Source organism: Ceratotherium simum, chromosome 29 (assembly GCF_057802395.1).
Source record: "Ceratotherium simum simum isolate JZ-2026a chromosome 29, ASM5780239v1, whole genome shotgun sequence".
NCBI classification, from domain to species: Eukaryota; Metazoa; Chordata; class Mammalia; order Perissodactyla; family Rhinocerotidae; genus Ceratotherium; species Ceratotherium simum.
Window position 1 is genome coordinate 14,912,319 of NC_141928.1, and position 14,888 is coordinate 14,927,206.

At 47.9% G+C, this 14,888-nt stretch overlaps 1 protein-coding gene across 1 annotated transcript in view; it reads right to left on the reverse strand.

Annotated features, from left to right (window-relative positions):
- MORN5 (MORN repeat containing 5) overlaps positions 1-14,888 on the reverse strand; it is a 33,068-nt gene that overhangs the window by 13,493 nt on the left and 4,687 nt on the right. Inside the window, exons 3-4 of the mRNA XM_004423395.3 lie at positions 14,010-14,121; positions 9,722-9,853 (exon numbers count right to left, since the gene is read on the reverse strand). Coding sequence (XP_004423452.1) covers positions 9,722-9,853; positions 14,010-14,121 — 244 coding nt within the window. The remainder of the gene's footprint in view (positions 1-9,721; positions 9,854-14,009; positions 14,122-14,888) is intronic.

Genomic DNA, 14,888 nt, shown 5'->3' on the forward strand with positions numbered 1-14,888 from the left:
CACTGCCATTTCAATGGCTGCATGGTATTTTCTTGTAAGAATATACCATACATTATTCAATCAGTCCCCTCTTGTTGGACATTTGGGATGTTTCCAGTTTTCTACTGTTTAATAATGCCAGAGAAACTTTAGAAGACCAAGTGGGTTTTCATTTATAGGTGTTCACTACACAGCTTTTTTAAAGCAATGATGTCTGGGAGCTCCACGCCTGTGCCTCTGGGGATAGATGATCTTGGAGGTGGCCTGGCAAAGTGGAAAGAGGAAAATTTCTGGAGGCAGACGAGCCCAAGTGTGAATCCCAGTTCCTGCCAAATTTCCTGGGGAAATTCTTTAACCTCACTGAGCCTCGGTTTCCTCATTTGTCAAACAGGGATCATGCGAATACTCCCTTCCCCCTTAGTTGAGTGTCTGGTGCATGGTCAATGCTCTATCAGTGTCAGCTCTCACCACATCATCATCTTCACCCTCTCCATCCTCATTCTGGTGAAGCCACCTCCCAAAGACTCCGAACAACACAGGCCAGGTCCCCCTTTGGAACCCCAAGGCACACCCCTTCTTCCCATTGTCCGTTGAACTGAGCATACATTCAAATGAGGCTTGTGATCTTGATTTTAAATTCTGTCTGGAACGCACAGGTTCAAACGCAAAGGGGCCCTCTCTGCAAATAATCACTGCTATGTGATATTTTTAAGAAGCCAAAGCCATTGTTTCTGATTGAAGGAAAGTTGGTGCTATTTTGAAGAGCAGCACGATTAAGCGGTGGCGTTATCTCTTTAACCACTGGGAATTATACGCTGTTTGAAAGATGTGTGCGCTCGAGGACATTTGCCAGATGTGCTTGATTCGACATTTCAGACAACAAAGGGGATAATGTTGGCGGGAATCTTGACGGCATTTCTGATGATCAGGATATTCTTTGAGGATGGTACTGAGACCTTTCGGGGAAGAATTTCAGCTTTTACATCAACTAATTTGGGATGCTCACTCTCTGTCTTCCACAAAGCAAATTTAGTTCATTGTTAGTTGTATATGTTAAAATGGTTATGAGGGTTTTTTCCTTTGAATATTAATAATGTGCCTTTCATCTGAGACGGTCGCATGGGGTGTCATTAATTGTGGGGAGGGAGTAAGGATTAGTAGTGCAGTTATTTTGCAAATGATTCCTACTAGTAACGTTGAGGCAAGCGACGGCTACATGAAGAGACACACGTACAAACTGCTAACACGGCTCTGGCTTATCTTCCCAGAGAGGAATGAAAGGACATGTAGGAGGGGGAAGGGTGAGCATTAATCTCCCAATTTCCCACCATATTAAAGGTAATTATCCCAGTATCTTCAAATGCTTCCTTATTGGCCCACAGTGTGTAAAGGACCCCTTAGCAAATAAGGTAGCAGCTCATTTGGGGGACTGTGGGGTTTTGTCTTAAAACTCTAAAATGGACCTTTTCATTCCTTTAGGAACATCATCCAGCTCCTGCTGGGTGCCAGGAACTGTGCTTGGCAGAGGAACGGCTGTGAATGAGACATGGCCCTGTCTAGAAGGGAAGATAGCTGACACAAAGCTGGCAAGAAGAATGAACAGAACAGAGTTTGGGCAGAGTTGGGTTCAACTCTGACTCTGTCACCAGCTGTGTGACCAGGAGCAAGTTATTAACCTATCTGAGACCAGGTGTCCTCATTGCAAACTGTGGCTCCTGAAAATTACCCCCTTGGGATGGTAGGAAAGGGCAGAGGAGATGAGCAGGTAAGGTGCTTAGCAAGGGCCTGGCAAAGGTCCTCCATGATGCTCATTCCTTTTCCAGCTTCATTTCCCTGAGCTGTGGATGTACAGGTAAAGCCACATGCCATTCCCCCCGGGGTTACAGGTGAAGACTTCATGGCCTTCTGCTATGTGCTTAGCATGGAGAGATGAGGAGGACTGTGACAGCTGGAGAAAAGGGGAAGGGCATTCTGGGCTGGGGGAATACATGAGGTGACAATAGAGATGTGTTTATCAATGGACGGCAGCTAGTCTCGTTGGGCTGGAACATGGGGCGGAAGAGACAGGAGGGTGGAAGGTGGAATGGGACTCTGAACACTCTACTCAAGAGCCTGCAGACCCCAAAGTTTCAGCAGCATTTCATTTCCCAAGCAAAACCCCTGAGGAGGCAGAAAGACCTAGCGTATCCAATCAGATGTCTCCCCAGAGCCTTCTTTGCTCTCGAGCACCTAAAGAAATCACAGCAAATCCCAAGGCCTACCTCTCTTCTCTCTCCTCCAGCCTGAGTCAGTGATCATCGTGATGACATAACAGCCACAGCTGCCAATCACTGGACGTGTGCCTTGTGCTGGGTCCTGCGCTACCTGCTTTGCATACTTAAGCTCATTTTCCCTGACCACAGTTCCTCCAGATTGAGTACTACTATAATGCCCATTTTACAGATGATGAAACTGAGGCTCCAGGAGGAGATGAGAAGTAAGCTACCCATGGTCACACAGCTGGCCAGTGGTGCATCCAGGACCAGAGGATAGCCAGAGGTGTGGATTCCAGACCCTGGGCTTTTAACCACCATGCCACGCTGCCTCTCTGACCTCTTCCAGCTCTCAAGCCTCCTGTGGGAGGGAGGTCCTAACTCAGTCTCTGTTTTGTTTTGTGTTTGCTGTATTGATTGGAATAGTGCCTGCATTGAGTTGCTATCTTTTATGGTTTTATGGTCCCCAAAGAGGCAGCAGCCAGGAAGTGGAAAGACCACTGGACTTGTAATAAGATAGGAGTGGGTTTAACTTCCAGCTTCACCATCACCAGTCTGTCACTATCACCACCACTCTTCCCAGCTCACTGGATGCATGGGAAGTTCACATGAGGTGCAGGGCTCATGAGCTCAAAGGCTTTAAGGTGGGTACCAGAAATGACTAATGCCACCGGGGATCAGACAGCAGGGAGTGGTGGGGACCTGGGCAGTGCAAGCCCCACGTAGCTGCCCAAACCCAAGCAATTTCAAGCATTGTGCTGGCCAAACAAAAACTCTGGCCCGAGAGCCACTGGTTTGAAACCTCTGATGCTTAAGCTTTTAATTTTGAATTACAGCTGAATTTTGTATAATATGTTGAAGAATGTAAGGAACTTGTAGGCAGGTCCTCTGCCCGCCTGTCTGCTTCTCTTTCACAAACATTTAATCAGCTCTAACTCGTGAGACCTGCATGAGGTGCAGGGGACCCAGTGATGAATCAGACATAGTCACGTGGTCCCCACCCTCAGGAAGCTACCAGTCTATTGGGGGTGATAGGCAAATAAAGATAGTTCTGCTGTCGTGGGCTAAGTGATGTTAGGGAGGGTTGTGGGGGCACAGAGAAGAGACGTCTAACTCAGACAGAGCAGTGGAGGGAGGGAGGGTGGGAGGGAGAGGTTGGTCAGGGAGGGCTGTCTGGAACAATGGTTCACCAATGGCTGGTCCAGACCTTTAAGAAGGTTGTGAAATCAATTTAGTGCATAGCAACCAGCATTTTAAAAAACTGAATAGGAAATATCCTAGCACACCGCATGTACAAAGAACCAATACATGCATGTGTGTGTGTTAGTGTGTGTACTGGGTCATGCTGTAAATCATTCCTGACTGCAAGCCAGGGTCCAAAGGTTTGAGAGCCACAGTTCTAGAGAATTCTTGCCTGCCTTGATCCCCAAAGCCTGGCACACAGTAGGCACTCAAAGACTTTTTTTTGGTGAAGGAGATCGGCTCTGAGCTAATGTCTGTTGCCAATCCTCCTATTTTGCTTGAGGAAGATTGTCCCTGAGCTAACATTGGTGCCCATCTTCCTCTATTTTGTATGTGGGATGCTGCCACAGCATGGCTTGATGAGTGGCGTCTAGGTCCGCACCCGGGATCTGAACCTGCGAACCCCAGGCTGCCAAAGCGGAGCACATGAAATTAACCACTATGCCATCAGGCTGGCTCCCCATTCAAAGACTTGCCAATGAGCGGAAGGATGGATTTCAGTTCTCACCACAATCCAGCAAGCAGGTACCATCCTCCCCAGGTAAGAGAGGCCTTCTCAAAAACCCAAGTCTAGCAAACCCGGATTTGTCAAGTATGTTTGGAGTTCAGCAATTTGCCGCTTAGTGGTCCAGGGCTTTCCAGTCAGGCCTAAAGCAGGCTTCTCTGCCTGGGGAAAAGAAGCCAGCACAAGATGGGGAGGAGCCAAGGCAGTTCAGAAAGGCTCCAAGGTGAACCAACGGCGACCCTTCTGCTGGTGCCCCAGCCTGTGACCCCCTATAAAATAAGCGTCCCAGGCTCTGACCCACCCAGGTGGCATGTGCTTCATAATAGCAGTGGCTCAGGCCGCTGTGTTTACTCTGGGATGGCCTCAGTCACCCACCTCAGGCCCACACGGCCAGCAGTCCCACCAACAGGAAGCACTGTTTATAGGGGCAGACCGGAATGCAGGGGAGAGAGGGCCCCCAGGGAAAACAGAAGATGGACAGAAGTCCGCATCAGTCCCAGGCAGGGTGAGGTGAGTCAAGGGTAATGACTAGGTGGCCACTGACAGAGACCCCCTCTTAGTGGTTTTCAGGACACTCCGATCTTGATCTGTCCTGTAATATCTGGACCAAAATACCCCTTGGCTACCTTTCTCCTCCATCATAGACTCTTAAGGTTGAAAGGACCCTAGAAATTATCCAGCCCAACTCCCTCATTTGACAGATGAAGAGAAAGGGGCCCAGAGAGGGAAGGCCCCAGCCCAGGGTCAGCCAGCAGGCAGCCTGAGAGCCGGGGCCAGAACTCAGAACCCAGGTCTCTGTCCCACCTCCCTGGGGCCTGTGGTCCTTCACATGCCCCTCTCTGGCCATGCTTCCAGGAGGATCCCCTATCTAATCTCACCCCCTTTGGCCCCTTTTCTATATGTTACCAGAGAAATCTGTCTAAAGGACACATCAGTTACCACCCTGCCTGCCCGAAATCTTCCCTTGCTCCCGCACTGCCCTCAGGGGAAAAGACACCCATGGTCTTTCCTATGCCCTCACCCTTGCCACCTCTCGGGCTTCCTCTCTCGCCCTTCTTCCCCAGACGTATTGTTATCTCATGCTCCTCACCTATTTGTAGCCTCCTGGATGTGCAGTGTTCTCCTCCATCTCTAATCCTTTGCACATGCTGTTCCCTCTGCCTTTAACACTCTTCCCAACCCTGCTGCTCTTGTCTGCTCTTATTTAGGTTTCACATTAGATCTTGCTTTTTCCAGGAAACCTCCCTGGCCTGCTGATCTCCAAGGTTAGGTATCCCTACTAGGTTCTCTTGCAGCAACTCCACGTTGTTATGATGCATTTTACTGGCAGTAAACTGTCAGTTTCTCCTGCTCCCCGAGAGAAGATTCTATGACACTGCTATCACCTTTATGCCTATCACAAAGCCAGACCCATAGCAAATAGTCAATAAATATTTGTTGACCAATCATCAGTGTCTGTCCTTCTCCAAACTTCCTAAGAATGGCCTTTCCTTCCCACAATGCATTTTTTAAAGACTTTATTTTTTTAGAGCAGTTTTAGGTTCACAACAAAATTGAGAGGAAGGTACAGAGATTTCCCATATACCCCTTGCCTCCCACGTGCATAGCCTCCCCCATTATCAACATCCCCCACCAGAGTGGAACATGAGTTACAATCAATGAACCCACATTGACACATCACAATCACCCAAAGTCCAGTTTACATCAGGGTTCACTCTTGGTGGTGTACATTCTATGAGTTTGGACAAAGGTATAATGACATATATCCACCATTACAGTATCATACAGAGTAATTTTACTGCCCTAAAATTCCTCTGTGCTCCATCTATTCATCCCCAGGACACATTTTAAAGTTTATCATCAAGCATGGCTTTTGCCCCCAGGATTCTGGGAACCACAATTTCTGATTCCCCAGTCACACCGTGCTTTTTCATGTCTCTGTATCTTTGCACATGCTGTCCCCTCTGCCTGGAATGCCCTTCCCCAACATTGCTGTTTATGAAACTCCTCTTCATTCTTTAAGACCCATCAGTTCTCGGAGTCTTTTCCTGACTGACACCCTCCAACCCAGCTTATTTAACTGATTTCCTGATATTCAATTCTTTCTGTTTTACTGACTGGACTCTGACCGATACAAGTGGAGACAAGACAGACAGAGTCTCTGTCCACCTGAATCTTACAGTCTAGTGGGAGAGATGGCCAGTTCCCCCTCCTCATCCCCCCGCATCCTCCAGGGCCCCTCTGCACTGGGGCCTCCATCACATTATATTGTGATGGTATGTTTCTGTATCTGTTTCTACCACTAGACTGTGAATCTCCAGGGTACCAGGATGTCATCTCAGTGAGGCAAGACTGGGATACAATTCAAACCTAAAAAGCTGACAATGAATCAGCTGCACTTACCACAATTGAAGAAAGATTATACTAATACAGAATTCCCCAAAATACACTCCATGGAACCGTAGTTCCATAAAAATGCTCCCTGCTGCCCCATCTTGCAACTAATTTTATGGTCAAACAAGTTTGGGAGATGATACAAATGTATCTCCCTGGCAGAGATCCACAGTACACACTCATTCCTTAATTTATTTCTTTCATATGTACTCAATAGGCACCTACTATGGGCCTGGGCCTATGCTTGGTACTGGGACTATAGCAGTGCACCAATTTTTAAACAAAATGTTTGCTTCCTTTCCTATAACTTTGAACTTTTCTAGTTCAAAGGTCTTAGTTCTCAAGGATAAATGGTCCCACCAGGTGATACAATGATGGTTCAATTGACCTGGAAGTTGAAACAGCCACCTGGCCATTTTGGCTCCTTGTGCCACTGAAACAACAGGCAAAGAAGGGAAATACTGTATTGGCTGGAGTGACTGATCCCGATGGCGGGGGAGGGAAACTGGGTTGCTGCTGTACAGTGGGGGAAAGGGGACGCTGTCTGGAACCCGGGGGGTTCTCTAGGGCACCTCTTAGTACTTCCACTGCCAATAGTACAAGTCAATGAAGAACCAAACCAAACAACAAACAAAAAAGGCATGACCGGTAAGGATTCAGACCCTTCAAGAACGAAGGTTTGGGTCGCCCTACCAGGAAAAAACCAGACTAATTGAAGTGCAGGCTGAAAGCAAAGGGCACATGGAATGGATGATGGAAGAAGGAATTTAGAAATATTAACTACAGCCTCAAGACCACTTACAGAAAGGACTGTAGCAGTGATGCAGCTTTTCTTCCTTGCTTGTATGTGTATGTATAGCTGCATCTATATCATCTATCTATCTACACATTTGTTTTTATTAAATAATTTCTTTTCTTTTATGTCCTCTTTTCCCCTTATTATTTTATAGAAGGATTATTGGCAGTGGCTCATAGGTTACAGATTATTTAGGCAGGACTGTCAAGGACTAAATTCTCTCAAAGATGGATACAATGTCCATTGGGGCTTTATATCTCCCCTCTTGGAGGAGAAGGTGAGAGTATCTTTGTATTTGTATGCAGGATAGTTGCAACTTGTTATACAAAAAGGCATAACTATGTTATCTTTGTAGTATAGAAGAGTGTAGCATAGAAGATACTGAGCAACGAAAGGGGTGCCAGTTATGAAGCTACTGTCTCTCAGCCCCACACCTACCTTTCTGTACTCTCCTTGTGATGTTGGGACTGGGACTATGTGAATGACATTTCTACTTTGCCAGCTGGCCCCCAGGTAGGCGCTGCAAGGCAGACGGAGGGAGAAGGAACACAGACTTTTCTGTTTTGCTTGCTGCTCATGTCAGTGTCAGTGTTGCCCCAGCAATGGTGTTTCACTTCCAGTTTCCAGTTTTTTCCACACTCCTAGAATCAGATTCATCTATCTTTCTCCAGAGGCCCTGCTGGGCAGTGTGCCACACCCCCCCAACCCCTCCCAACCCCTGACCCCGCAAGAGTTCGCAGCTCCTGGGGGGTCCTTCTATCGACCTTCTAGGTTCTAATCACCCAGTCTCTTGCTTTCCCCTCCAGTTCTTGAGGTGGTAGCTGCTTCCTGCAGTTACTTTCTCTGTTCCTCAATGTCCGCCTTTTGCTTTTTCAGTTCTCCAATACCTATTTAACTGATTTCCTGGTAGTCAATCCTTTCTGTTTTTCTGACTGGACTCTGATACAAGTAGAGACAAGACAGACAGAGTCCCCGCCCACCTGGATCTTACAGACTAGTGGGAGAGGCGTTAAGCAATTAATTACACAAATGACTACTTAATTACAGTTGAAACAGTGCTTGGAAGGAAAAGAACGAGGTATATTAGCATATTAAAGGCCCTGAGAAGTCCTTCAGTAAATAAAACTGTTTAGCATTGTTTAATTCAGTTATCTCCTTAAGCTTATTTGATCAAGAAACTTCCTGGTGAGCCTATTAACATCCAGCAGGATTAGTGTTCTACACAGCACACTCTGTTGATGGATAGTGGGAAGTCAGTAAAGGAAAACCGCCAGGGGACTTGGAGTGGAGCATGTGCCCTGTTCCTCCGGGGCACCAGTGGGTTAGGGGTACCTCAGCTCCAGGATTCCACCACAAAGTCAGCTGACCTTCCCTTCGCTCTTATTCCAGCACCACAGGCAACTTTCTGATCAGCATTGACTTACTGAGTCAATTTCCCTATGGGGACAGGACACTCGCATCAATCAGCCCAGGCCTTCTGGTCTACCTGGCAGTTCTTTCTTATTATAGAGCAGGGTTTCTTGACCTGGATTTTTAGATGGACCATCAACCCCTTAAGACTATGCAAAACGTGTGTGTGTGTGTGTGTGCGCGCGCGCGCGCACGCCTGCGCATATATAGGCATTTTTCTAGGAAGAGAGTCCATAGTTCTTGTTATTCCTAGCAGGATTGTGACTCTAGAAAAGACAAAAGTTAGGAATCATTGAATTAAAGGAAAATCTTCTTGTTCTTATTTGTACATTGGCCTCCTGCAAGTTTGGTCACTGTAAGTCAGTCCTTCTCAGTCTGATCAGCTTGCATTCACTCACCAAACTGAGGTTCTAGATCCTCCAAGGTACTCCTCTGGTGAGGGGCCAGCCGGCCTTCTTGGACTGCATGGTATCACTCACCTCTAGTTGGCTGGAAAATCTCTCCCCATACCTTATGGTCACTTCCCAATTATTCTTCAGGTCTCAGCTTAGCTGTCACTCCCTTCTTGAAACCTTTCCTGAATTGCCAATTCTGGATCAAGTGCCCCTTCTTTGTGCTCCCACAGCATCACTCCCACCTCTCTGGGATCCCCACCTCTCCCCCACCCCCAACTAGGGCCATGTTTTTCCCTTTCACCGTGCTTATTCCATAATGTAATCAACTGTTTATAAAGTACTTGTCTTCTACCTGTCAAACTAGAAGCTATCTTGGTCAGGGTTTGTGTTTACCTTTGCCCTGCTTTGGAGCCCACACCAAGCATAGTGTCTGGCATACAGTAGGTGTTCATTAAATACTAGTTGAAGGGAAGCATGAAAAAATAAGTACTTTAATCCTTTCAGTGCTACATTTATGTGCTGTCATAGTTAGACCACTAATGTCCTTTACTTTACTGTGTGACGATGTGTAGACATGTCAGCCATGAGAATTCCAAATGGTGAAACACTTAGATAACCAACTTTTGTCCTTTATCAGCAAAAGCGTCTTTCTCACCAAATGCATGCGTGTATGTGAGACATATGCACAACCCTATGTGTGGATGAGAGAAGAGGAAACCTGTGCTGCAGGGTGTCAGAATAACCATACCTGCATTTCTCAGGAAGCGATTCTGATAGTCCTTGACTATCCTCGTCACTGGGTTATAGAAGCCGTCCCCACAATCATAACAGCCTTTAGGGATTTTTCTAGGTGGGTCCATATTGGTGAGTTGAGAGATACCTTGAAAGGATATAATGGATAATTAACTCACCACCGAGGCCAAATCCAAACCCAGTGCCCCCTTAAAATCCACTTTTGGCTGGTTGCTCATCTGAGTATCTGGCTCCACTGCTCCCTGTTGAGGGCACGGAGCAGGAGCAGCCCGAGCAGTGCCCCAAAGGAGCTTCCTGAAAACAGCTCTGTGAGCAGGGTCTTGGGAACTAGACCCCTGTCTTCTCCCTTGACCCCATCCTCCATTTCTAGGGACACCATGACAAGGGCACCGGTTCTGGAGACAAAGAAACCCTGAGGACACATCAGAGTTGATGTGTGGATAGAAAGGCATGTCTAGGACAAGGATGGCACTCAAGGTGCGGGCAGAGGCCAGAGACATGAGCCATCGTGCCTCACTCAGGAAACCTTGTGGAGCAAGGCACATATGAGGAGAACAGTAGGAAAAAAATGGGTCAAGTGGGCAAGGATCAGGGAATGGAGAACCTTGACTCTCACCAAAATTATGAGAACAGCAGCCTGAGTGCTTATAACGTGCCAGGCATGGTGTTCAGTGCTTGACTCCTACTATTTCACTTAATCCTCACAGCAGCCCTGTGGCCCCGTTTTACAGATATGTAGACTGAGGCTCAGAGAGGTCAAGTAACTTGCCCAAGGTTATGTAGCTAGGAAGCAGCTAGATACCCAGCTCTGTAACCTATATGTTAAACTGCTGACATCCGGGGAGGAGTGGGCCTAGGCACCACTCCAGGACTGGGGACACTGGAACCACCAGGAAAGAAAGAGGAGCTGGTGTGCCATTTAGCCTATGCCATCCTGTGCGTTGTACATGTTGGAATGCTGAGGCCTGAATAAAGGGTACAAGGTTGGAATAAATAACTTCTCAGGTTCCTTCTAAGCTGTGGTTCCTATAATTCCCTGTCCTCTGGACTGAGGGCTGGATGCTTACAGCTCAGAGTCCTCTACACAGTAGATGCCCTTATGGTGGTTAACAATAACAACTAGGTATACTATTGGCTCACAATTTCTGAGTGCTTACTCCACACCAGGCGCTTTACAGTCCTTCTCTCCCTGAAGCCTCATGCCAATGCCCATCTCACAGACGCTCAGAGAAGAAAAGGGGCAGCCTTGACCCTCACCCTGCCCTAACAATGCCTGCCTCCGGAGGCTGAGAGGTGGCTGCTGGTCTGCAAAGTGCCGAGTCACTTGGGCAGGAAGTGGACACTTAGGATAAAGCTGCTCTGCTGGGAGTCGCTGGAGGAGAAGGGAAGGCTGCCCGGAAGGTCGCCGCACTGCCTTCCAGACTGGCAGAGCCCCAGCTGTGGCAAAACCAGCCGCTCCGTGAGAGCTGAGGCCTGAGGCCAGAGCTCTTTGCCTACAGGCCTCAGTTGGGGTGAAGAGCCCGTGACAAAGTCTGGGCCCCGTCATAGCTAACCCAAGAGGAGCCATTTACAAGCCATTTACAAGTGGCATCTAGACTGGTAGCTCTCTCAAGGCAAAGAATGCGTCCTCTCAGCTCTCAGTCCTCCAGGGCCCAGCCAGTGTCTGACACAGAGTAGGTGCTCAGGAAATGTTCGTTAATGTCGTTACCTTAACTCCCCTAAGTGCACCCTGTCCCCTCCAGCTGTGATGTCAATATTATCGTCCCTGCTTATTGAGCACCTACTATGTGGCAGGCAACGTGCTGGGCACTGGGGACACAGCAGTGAGTGAGACGGAGCCCCTGCCCTCATAGAGTTCACAGTTGGCTCGGGAAGAGAGATACTGAGCACTCATGACAGAGCCCTGGAGGAGAACCGTGGCTGCTCTCTGATAGGCCACAGGGAGACCTTGCCTCATCTGGAAATTCAGGGATGGGGTCCCAGAACAAGGGACATTAACCTGAGACCTGAAGGATGGGAAGGAGTTATTTGGGTGAAGTGAGAGGGTTAGAGCATTCCTCCAGGCAGAGGGAATGGCAGGAAAGAGCAGGTCTCTTCAAGGAACAGAGAGAAAGCAAGCGTGGCAAGAGAGGAGAAAGAAAAATCCAAGTAGAGCTAGTATGAGGTTGGGGATATCAGCATGAACCAGAGAATGCAAGTCGCTTTAAGAATTTGGAACCTTATCCTCAGGGTCATGAGAAGGCACTGAAGAGTGTGTGTGTGTGTGTGTGTGTGTATGTGTGTGTGTGTATGTGTGTGTGTCAGGGGGTGGCAATCAGATTCACGTTTTTCAAAGCTGAAACTGACTGCAGAGTGGAGAACAGGCCAGGAGCTCAAGTGTGGACCTCAGGAGACCAGATAGTCGAGGGAAGAGGATAGAGGTCTGGAATAGGGCAGTGGCAGAGAGGATGAAGGAAACTCAGCTTCGCACATGGAGGTTCTCAGTAGGTAACTGTCTAATGAACAAATGAATGAATATATTTAAGAGGCAGAACCAAGGGGCGGCCCTGTGGCTTAGCGGTTAAGTGCGTGCGCTCCGCTACTGGCGGCCTGGGTTCAGATCCCGGGCGCGCACCCACGCACTGCTTCTCCGGCCATGCTGCAGCCGTGTCCCACATACAGCAACTAGAAGGATGCGCAACTACGATATACAACTATCTACTGGGGCTTTGGGGAAAAAAGGGAGGAGGATTGGCAATAGATGTTAGCTCAGAGCCGGTCTTCCTCAGCAAAAAGAGGAGGATTAGCATGGATGTTAGCTCAGGGCTGATCTTCCTCACAAAAAAAATGAAATAAAATATCTTTAAAAAAAAAAAAAGAGGCAGAACCAATAGGACCAGTGTTGGATTGCACACGGAGGAAGGAGATGGCAGAATTAGGCTTACCTAGGTGGACGGGAGTGATGGTCTCTGAGGGAGGGATCACTGAGCAGGGTAGGACTGGGGAGAGGTAATGAATTCAGTGCAGACCAGTTGAGGGATGACCAAAAATAGGTGTTGGGGAAGCTGGAGGCAGGGATTTTGATTTCAGTTTGGAAGCTGATGGTAAATGAAGGATTAGAAGTGAATCAACTTGTTTAGGGAAAGGGTACAGAATGATAACAGAAGAAGGCCTCAGGCCGGAGAGCCCTGGAGAACTCCAAAATTAATGCTTAGGGGAAGAAGAGCTGGGAAAAGAGCCAAAGGGAAAGGAGAAGGCTCACCTCATCAACTAACTGACCCAAGGTCCCAAAGCCAGGGTGTGAGCTCAGGTCTGCTGACTCCAACCCTGGGTGCTTTCTGGAGGCTTCTGCCCTCACGGAGGTTGACTTGCCCAGGCTCTTCCCACTATTGAGAGGGAATGCCAGGACTCAAACCCAGACCTTCCGGCTCCACGCTGTTAGCTACACCACATTATCTCATGAGCTACGGTTTATTTTGACAGTTTGCAAAGTCATTTTCCCATCCACCATTTTGGATATATTGTCTCAGCTGGGCCAAACACTATGCCCTTGAGGTTCAGCTGACCTCACATGAGTCTCAGAAACACAGATAAGCCCCTTAAGCTGTCCCTCCCTGAATCCAGACTCTGAATCCAGACTCTAGGCCCAGATGTGACCCTCTGTGACGGAACATGACTTTTGCAGGGAGATAGCGTGACACAGGGGATCTCAGAGAGGAAGACTTGGGCTCCAACGTAAGCTCTGCCACTGGGAAATGCATTGGGATTCTGTGGCCTCAGTTCCTCCTCTATGCCATGGGGCTAGGAAGACAGACACAGCAGGGTCATCTGGAGATTCTATGAGATCAGAGATTACAGAGCCTCACCAGCACCTCATACACAGGGCACATGCTCCTTCAGAGCTGCTCAATTTCAGCATTACTGTTGGTACTACGAGAAACAACAGCTGAGACGTACCATGTACCTACTGTGTGTGCAAGACACTGTTGTAAACACTTTACATGTATTCTCTTATTTACTACAGACTTGTGAGGTAGATGATGCTATTGTCCCATTTTGCAGGACAGTAACTGAGGCATAGAGAGGTGAATGCCCTGCCCATGGTCCCTGGCTACTACCGTCCCCGGCTGAGGTTTGAGGACTGGCCTCTCTGGCTCCAGAACCTGGCTCTTTTGCATTCTGCAGCCTTTGCTCAATTCCTGCTCTCTTCTGGGTTACTTCAATAGGCCACGGCCCACTTATTGAAAACTGTCTTTTGTTTCCCTCTCAGTTTGGGTGTGAGGGAGAGGCAGGGGGCCGGGTACCTGCAGGCTTCAAACCGTAGCAGATCTCCGTGTAAAACCTCCGATCGTAGCCGTCGCAGTAATGCCAGTTCTCCCCGTCATACTGCAGCCCATCCGCGAAGGTGTACCTGCCCTGGAAGACAAGGGGCACACACGCAGGTCTGCGGAAGCCCTTCTTTTGCCAAGAAGGACAGATGTCAGGGGAAGAGGTGGCTTTCTCATTGCCGCAGAAAAGGAGCGCCAACTATTACAATTATTATGGCTATGATGATTAGAAGGAATGGATAAAAAGTGCTGAGCTCCGGGCTTGGCACTCAAAATACGGCAATTCATGTGTGTGACCTTGGGCAGATGACCTACCCTCTCTGGCCGTGGTTTCCTCATTTGTGAAATTGGATGATAATAATGCTATCTATTTCATAGGGTTGATTCAATGAGATTCAATGAGATAGTAGATGTAAAGTATTTAGTATAGTGCCTGGCATATTAGTTAGTAGTCAATAAATGTTATTATTATTCTTTTATTATTATCATAGCTAAAAAGTTTCAGAGCCATCAGTCACAGCCCTTTGTCCAAACACCTACATTCTGCTTTTGCTGCCTTAGTGCTAAGGGAAGCCCCAGGATGTGGACATCACATTGGCCTGGGCATCAGGAAACATGAGTGGAAATTCCAATACTATTAATTCACTGTGTGACCTTGGATAAGTCACATCCCCTTCCTGGGGCTTAGATTTTCCAAGCTGTAAAACAAGGAATGTTTCTTAACTTTTTTTAGGTCATGATCCAGCCTGTATACACCCTGGGTGAAACTGATGAGAGCTATAGGTCTTTCCTCAGAGATAAATATAGTCCCATCTACACAGAAACTTTTGTGTATAAATGAGGAGTTTTCGCTGG